The sequence below is a fragment of the Gracilinanus agilis genome, chromosome 1 (assembly GCF_016433145.1).
Source record: "Gracilinanus agilis isolate LMUSP501 chromosome 1, AgileGrace, whole genome shotgun sequence".
NCBI classification, from domain to species: domain Eukaryota; kingdom Metazoa; phylum Chordata; class Mammalia; order Didelphimorphia; family Didelphidae; genus Gracilinanus; species Gracilinanus agilis.
In genome coordinates, this window is record NC_058130.1 from 757,143,552 (window position 1) to 757,151,528 (window position 7,977).

General features: G+C 47.0%; 2 protein-coding genes across 2 annotated transcripts in view; one reads left to right on the plus strand and one right to left on the minus strand.

Moving 5' to 3' along the window:
• The first annotated feature begins 624 nt into the window (after positions 1–624).
• On the plus strand, positions 625–2,742 carry LOC123232364 (disintegrin and metalloproteinase domain-containing protein 1a-like). Its single transcript, XM_044658792.1, has one exon. It carries the CDS (start codon positions 625–627, stop codon positions 2,641–2,643), a length of 2,019 nt encoding a protein of 672 aa, XP_044514727.1. The 3' UTR covers positions 2,644–2,742.
• A 3,684-nt stretch (positions 2,743–6,426) lies between these two features.
• TMEM116 (transmembrane protein 116) overlaps positions 6,427–7,977 on the minus strand; it is a 49,310-nt gene continuing 47,759 nt past the window's right edge. Inside the window, exon 10 of the mRNA XM_044673603.1 lies at positions 6,427–7,224. Within this exon, the coding sequence (XP_044529538.1) occupies positions 7,018–7,224 (207 nt within the window). The 3' untranslated portion in view covers positions 6,427–7,017. The remainder of the gene's footprint in view (positions 7,225–7,977) is intronic.

The following is a 7,977-nucleotide window of genomic DNA, read 5'->3' on the forward strand; positions in this document are numbered from 1 at the left end:
GACACTGTGTCTCATCTAAGGCTTGGGTACTATGGCAGGACACCCACTCTAAGGACAGAAAGAACTCATTCAGAAGGACAAAGAGACACAAGGAGCCCTGGGGCTGCTGTTGAAATAGGGATAACACAAAATCAGGCCCTGCCTGAGGGTTCTAGGAAGGGAAAGTGGTTAGAAGGGCACCTGAGATTCTGGGGGTGCTCTGGGGTCAACTACGCTGCAGGCAGCTTGTAGAGACTTGAGGATGGGATAGGACCATGTCACCCAGAGGACCAGGGGCTGAGTCAAGAGATTAGGGACACAGGCCCAATATCAACTGCTTCTCTCTGGTCATGTCTGTGGCTGTGTCTACAGTTATGCTCCCTCCTGGGGAGTCAAGGGGCCATGGTTGAGGAGGAGGAAGAGTTTCTATTCAGGGCTCCCCAGATGGTAAGCTTGAGGTTTGGGCTCAGTCACTCCCGTGTCAAGTTGGGGGTCTTTTTGTTGTTGGTGCAGGTCTTTCTTCCAGGCACGTATTCATTCATTCAGAAATCAATGTATTTCTCTGTCTATGAAATCATCATCCCCAGGAGACTGGCAAATTGGAAGAGAGAAGAACATCCAGAGAAGATGCAATACTCATTCTTTATGAAAGGGAGGTGGCATGTCATGAGCCTGAAGCGGAAAGGAGGGTTATTTGTCCAGAATTTCCCCGTCTACACCTACTCCAACGGGATCCCAAGCCTAGACATACCTTCTGTCCAAGGTAATTGCTATTACGATGGGTACTTCATAGGTGACCGAGGGTCCTTTGCGTCCATCAGCACCTGCTCAGGGCTCAAGGGAATCCTGATCATTGAGATGATTGCCTTTAGTATCCTGCCAGTCAAGTCCTCCAGAAAATTTGAACATGCTTTATACCGCTTATCTAGGGTATCGGGCGATACCTGTGGTGTCAAGACTAAGGAAAGCCCAAAGTTCTGGACAAAACCAGAAAGCTTCAGCCTACTGGAATTCTCCTCAGCACAGTTCACCCATGCCTGGTCATATCCCAAGTACCTGGAGATCTTCATAGTGGTGGACAATATTCGGTTCCAGATGTGGGACAAGAACGTGACCACGACTACTCAGACCCTCATAGACGTCCTCGCCCTGGTCAATCACCACATGAAGCAGATCAACCTTGAAGTAGTGCTGGCTGGAGTGGAGATCTGGTCTGAAAGGAACCTAGTCCAGATCTCCCAGGACCTTCAGGAAACACTCTATGACTTCAACCAATGGCAGGCTTCAGAACTCCCCAAAAGGGCTACATATGGCGTTGCTCACTTGATCACTGGGCAGGATGTTGGGAACCACCAAGGCCATGCATTCGTTGGGACCATTTGTGCCTCCAGGAACCCGACAGGTGTGGAGGTCTTCCATCAAGAAGACGTTCCTCGATTTGCAGCCCTCCTGGCCCATGAGCTAAGCCACAACTTGGGGATGAAGCACGATCACCCAGCCTGCACGTGCCCTGATTCACACTTCTGTTCCATGCATGAGCTGATCACTTTGAAGGGGACCTTCAGCAACTGTAGCTTGAAAGACTTTTACAAGATGCTGGGCAGTAGCCAAGGGACTTGTCTGTACAACAAGCCCAAGTCCAAGAGCCCCTTTGGTAGGCGGTATTGTGGGAACAAGATTGTGGAGGACGGGGAGCAATGTGACTGTGGCAATGCCCAAGAGTGCCAAGACGACGAGTGCTGCCTGCCCTCATGCCAGCTGAAGAAGGACTCGGAATGTGCATTTGGACCCTGCTGCAAAAATTGCAGATTTGCAAAAGCAACCACACCCTGTCGTCCCAGAGTGGATGAATGTGACCTCCCTGAATACTGTAACGGCACCTCCAGGTGGTGCCAGCCTGATACCCACAAGCAAGATGGCATCCCATGCCGGGACCAAAGTTACTGCTACAATGGGCGGTGTGGAAGTCTGGAGAAGCAGTGTGTTGAATTGTTTGGGAAAGGTTCCAGAGCTGCTTCACACCGCTGCTATCACATGAACACCCAGGGGAACCGGTTTGGGAATTGTGGCATCAGGTGGCACGGGCCAGTCCGGGTCTTTAGTCAATGCCAACCCCAGGATACCATGTGTGGGAAACTGTATTGTGAGAATATTCAAAGGCTTCCCCATATAAAGAGCCATCATGCTTTCTTCCAGTTACTCATGGAAGACACATGGTGCTGGGGAGTTGACCTCTACAATGCCTTGGACATGCCCAACGGTGGGTTGGTGCAAGATGGCACCTCTTGCGGCCCCCGGAAGATCTGTATCAACCAGTCATGCCTGGATATTGAGGACATTTTCCACGATAACTGCAGCCTGGACAAATGCCATGGGAAGGGCATTTGCAACAATCTCAAAAATTGTCACTGCAATCGTGGCTATGAGCCACCCACATGTCAATTCCAGGGCCAGGGTGGCAGCCTGGACAGCGGTCCTTCCCCCAGGTTCAAAATAGTCCATCATAAACTGGCTTCCCTGCTCTGGTTCATAATGGTTTTTGCTTGGCTCCTTATGCCTATTATTTTTGTGGGGGTTTGCTCTTACTGGAAGATAGATAAACCTCAGATCAGAGAGGAGGACGATCAGGATAGTTCAGTGGGCAGAGAAGATGGAGAGGTGTGAGCCCCCTGGCCTCATAGGGCCCTTTCCTTTCTATAAATGCTTGTAACATTCCAATAGAGGGCCAGGTCATCAGCCCTCAGCCTCCCCACAAGGGACCAGGCTCTGCTAGGAAGATGGAAGTGCTTCTAATTTCTTTTTTTAATTAAAAAGGAATGAATATTGCTTCCACTAAAGTCCTATTGAAACCTCATCGGGTATAGAGGTAACTGACAGAGGGTTTTCAATTCAATTCAAGCATTTAACTATGTGGTACAGGGCTGGCCTGGAGTCAGGAAAACCTGAGTTCAAATCCAGCCTCAGACACTCAATGGCTATGACTTGAGCCAGTTCTGCCTCAATTTCCTAATCTGTAAAATGGAGCTAATAATGGCCCTTACTTTATGGGGTTGTCTTGAGGATCAAATGAAATAATATTTGTAAAAGCGCTTCACAAATCTTAAAGCACTATATAAATGTTAGCTCTTATTATTATTTATTCAGCTATTTGAGGAGAAGGAAACAGCATTCTTTGGTGGAATCAGGCAAAAGCACTTTAATAAGCACCTTCTGTGTGCCAGAAATGTGCTAAGCTCTAGAAAGAGCACTGACTCTGAAGCCCAAAGACTCAAATCCCATCTCTGACACTTATTGTGCAAGGGCCCGCCTCAGCTTCTTCATGTGTAAAGTGAGGGGGTTGAACAAGATGGTCTCTGAGGTCCCTTCCCACTTCAAATCAGGATCTGTGGATATATTTCAGGGGGAGAAGGACAGTCTGTGAACTTTGAATGGGGGGAAAAATGACATCAGTATCTTCACTAGCCTCGAACCGATATCGAACATGCCCTTGAATCATTTAAAAACGATTCTGAGAAATGGTCCATAGCCTTCCCCAAAAGAGGTCCAGGACACAAAGTTAAGAACTCCCAGGGCCAGCTGGGTGGCTCGGTGGATAGAGAGGCAGCTCTAGAGATGGGAGGTCCTAGATTCAAATCTGGCCTCAGACTTTCCTAGCTGTGCGACCCGGAACAAATCACTTAACTCCAGCTGCCTAGTCCTTGCAGCTCTTCTGCCGTGGAAGCAATTCTCAGTATTGGTTCTAAGGCAGAAGGTAAGGGTTTAAAAGAAAAAAAGGACTCCCGAGCTAGGTCTGTGATCTCATGTCCTACTGCCAGGGTCCAAGAGCTCACAATCCCAAGTCCAGGCAGACCTTGCCACGATGTTGGGAATAGTTCCAGTGTCTGGTCTTGATAGACAGACAGATGGACGGATGGATGGATAGACAGAGAAAAATAGACAGACAAAGAGACAGACAGATAGACAGACAAAGAGACAGACAGATAGACAGACAGATAGAAAGACAGACAGAGACAAAGATAGAGACAAAGATAGACAGACAGACAGACAGACAGACAGATAGATAGATAGATAGATAGATAGATAGATAGATAGATAGATGGATGGATGGATGGATACATAGATACATAGATAGGTATGTAGGTAGGGTAGATGGATAAATGGGTAGAAAGGTAGACAGATAAATGGATGGATGCATGGATGGATGGATGGATGGATGGATGGACAGAAAGATAGATATACACACATGCATATATACAACATACACACATATATACACATTGTATACATATTTATATGCATGTGCATCTCCTCACTAATGACTGCTCAGACAGCCTGGCTCTCTGTGGAGATAACCACTATCAGAAGATTAACCAACAAGGGATGAATTTTTCAGCCTCAGCAGCTCATGAAGTCCATCAGATACAGAGAGGAAGGGACAGGTGTTAATGGATGGCATCCCCCATACTGACCAATTAAGATCCTTAAGGTTTTGCTGTGAATAGAAAAAGTAAATAGAAGCCCGGGTCCCAAGGGAGGTCTTCATCCTGATTCTATACCCACCTAAGATTAGGTCTCCTGATCCAGGAAACAATCAGAAGAGCCCCAAAGCCATTCAGGAAATGGAGATGTCGGGCCAACAGAAGACCTGGGTCTTCTTGGGCACATCTTTAGCCTCCCTCAACCTCAGCTTCTTTCTCTGTTAAATGAGGTTGGACTTGATGTCCTCCAAGATCCTTTCCAGCTCCAAATGAATCTTCTGAGAAGTCACTTCACCTCTGCCTCAGTAAGTTACTTCTTTTGTTAAACAAGAGGGTTGGTGGATTAGATGACATCTAAAGTCCCTTCCATCTCTAAATTGGCAGTCCTTCTGACATCAGGAGTAGGGGATGGATGACATTGCCCAGGACTCAAAAAATCACTATTGAATTTCCCTGGTCGTCTCTCAAAAACCCATTGGCATAGATGACTTTTCAACCTCATGAATTCCCCTGCCAGGAGAAGGGATCCCAGATGCCTACTAGCCTAAAACTCCAGGAGCTCCCATGGAATCCTAGGCCAGTCATCTGGCTTGCTCTTCCTCTAACTCGGTGGTTCCCAAACTTTTTTGACCTAACCTAACTTTTTCTTGCCCACCTCCACCCCTGCTCAAAACTCATAGGTTCTTAGAGACCAAGCCTTTTGTTTTACAGATGAAGAATTGAGGTCATGAAAAGTGAAATGTCTCAGTTAAGTGGCACAATGCATATGGATGATGTGGGTTCAAATCCTACCTCAGACCTTTACTAGCTGTTTGACCCTGGGCACATCACTTAATCTCGGCCTGCCTCAGTTTCCTCAACTATAAAAAGGGGATGATAGTAGCACTTACTTTTCAGGGATGTTGTGAGGATCAGATGAGATAATTTATGTAAAGTGCTATATAAATTGCCCAAGATCACACAGGATGTAAGCGTGAGAGGCAGGATTTCAATCCATGTCATCTGACTCCAAATATAGTCTTGGGTAAAATGAGGGCATTGGACTAGCTGACTTCTTCCAACTCTAAATCTAGGATTCCCAGACATCAGCTCTCCAGTTTTAAGGGTCAAAGGAGAACAGGAAGCATTATTTCAGGCAAGAGACCTGGGTTCAAATCCCAGATATTTGTACTATATTCTCTGGGCCTCATTGACTTCACCTGTAAGATAAAGGACTTGAATAAGAAGTCCTTCCAACTCTGGATCATAATAATAACATATCTGTTGTATGAAACCAACTTGCCCAGAAATGAGGGTCAATGCCTGATACTTTAGAATTCCTAAGGTGTATGGGGGAGGACTAAGGAGGACTAGCCCCTCTGTGTGAGGGCTTTGGAGCCCTTTCTGAGCTGTCCATCCACTGTACATGTCCACCTCTCCCCCAACTCTCAACTGTGACTCTGAGAAACTGTATGTGCAGCGGCCACATTCCAGTCTCGGTAGACAGGTGGAAGGCAAGCAAAGGGCTACCAACCTGTCGGTGAGTTGGGGGGGGTGGGGGTGCCTGACCCAGGCATGTGAAGACTTCCCCAATAGAGTAGGTAGAGGAGAACAATTAGTTCTATCTGGCTGAAGCAGGAACTATGGAATGTTTAAAGACTGGTCAGACACGGAAGACACCAAGGCCACCCACCGCATCCCTGGACATCACCAGTTATCCTGACTTTTGTCCTGACACTAACTTTCAATGACTGGAAGAGACGGTGAGGCTAAGGACTTTGCACAACTCTGCAGTCCTTCCATCCAATTCACTCTTGAGTTAAGACATCATCCCATGATGCCATGGGTCCCCTTCAAAACGAAGGGCCAGCAGAACTCCTGGTAATTTCTTATCACTTGAGCCTAATTTTCCTTACATCTCCTCTCCTTCCAACATGGTGATTTTGAGGGGCTTGTCATGCCTCAGAATAGAGCAAATAAGAAAATAGAAGAGGATATGAAGGCCCTTTAATTCCAGAAAAGTCAGGTTTGGGGTCAATTGTGACCTTTTTTTTTCCCCCTCCCATAGTCTCCTGAGCATCTCCAAGGAGAGGAAACTGAGGTCTTTGTTAAGACCAATCTCAGACAAGATGTTGGAGGAGGCGAATATTCTTTCCCATATCCAAGGAATAGACACGTGTCTAACAATAACAATTATAAATAATTACCTGGGGTTTTATTGTTTCCAAAAGGGAGTTCTATAATCCTGAGTGTCCCTGAGGCAATAGCCATCCCAGGAAGTAGGGGTGGGCTCATCAGCTTGGTCTGAGATCTTTACAACTAAAAATGAATGGTGACAGGAGTGCGGAAACATCCTCAAGAAGAGACTCTACCCAAGGCAACTGATAACTACCCCCAAGTTACTACTTGGGGTCCAAAATCAATAATCCTCTGAGGACTGAAATGCTAGTGGGAGAGAAAGGGAGGGAGAAGAAACTGGGATAACGAGTTCAAAGCAGCTCAAAGTGGCAGCCTCCCAGGGTCCTCCTCACCACTGCTGCCTTGTACAGTCCTGCAGAGTGTCCCCATTTCCTCGTGGGCTTCAGAAGACAGTGGAGGCAGCATCTGCTGGAGTAGGGCTAGATTCTGGGGAAGCTAGACAGCCAGTGTAAAACCTTTTCTGAGAACGTAGCAAGGGCGTCTGGGTGTCTGCATCCCTCTGGATTTCCCGCCTGAATCTGTAGAGTCTGTGCTGTGTCCAGCCATAGACACCACAGTTGAGCAGACCTTGGGATGCTGCTGTGAGAGCCTGGAGGAAACAGAAGAATAATGAGAGCCCCTTTGCAGTCTCCCAGAAAGAGTCCTTGCCCAGTGAGGAGCAAATATTCCATTCTCTGCCACCACCAGTCTTTGCCTTTTCAAAGGATAATTCTACTTCCTAGAACCATAAGTAAAGTTTTGGGTTTTTTGTTTTTTTACTCCTGGGGAAAAGAGTCAGAGGTCACATAGAGAGGGGCCAGTAAGGGGAGAAAGAAAGTATGCCCTGGGTTACCTTAGGATTTCTATACTACTTAGGAGGCGGGGGTCAGGTGAGCCAAGGGATGGAGAGACAGCTTCCCAGGAAGAGAAAATACAGCTCCGAATGGTGCTGTGGATGCCCTCTAAATTTCAGCACCCCAAGACCAAACTGGCTGCCCTACCCTTGTTACAGATTTTATATTTCCTCAAGCTCACTGCACCAAGCCCATGCATCAACTTCCCTGTCCTAACTCACAGTGGGCACAGCCTATTGACACCTTACTGCTATGAGGGCACTGGTCAGAGAGCCAAGGGACCTCCTTCTGGTGGTCACATCCCATCCCAGGATTCAGAAGTTTGTAAGACTTGGCTTAAGTGGGATTTGCCAATTTGTTAGTGGTTTCTTAGTCCTTTCTGTTCCGATCTGAATCCTTACAGAGACAATTAGTTCCCAGGCTGTACATAAGAGCAGAAGGGGCGACCAAAGCACAGTATTGATTCTGAGAGAAGGTAAGGGTTATTGAGAGAGAGAGAGAGACAGACA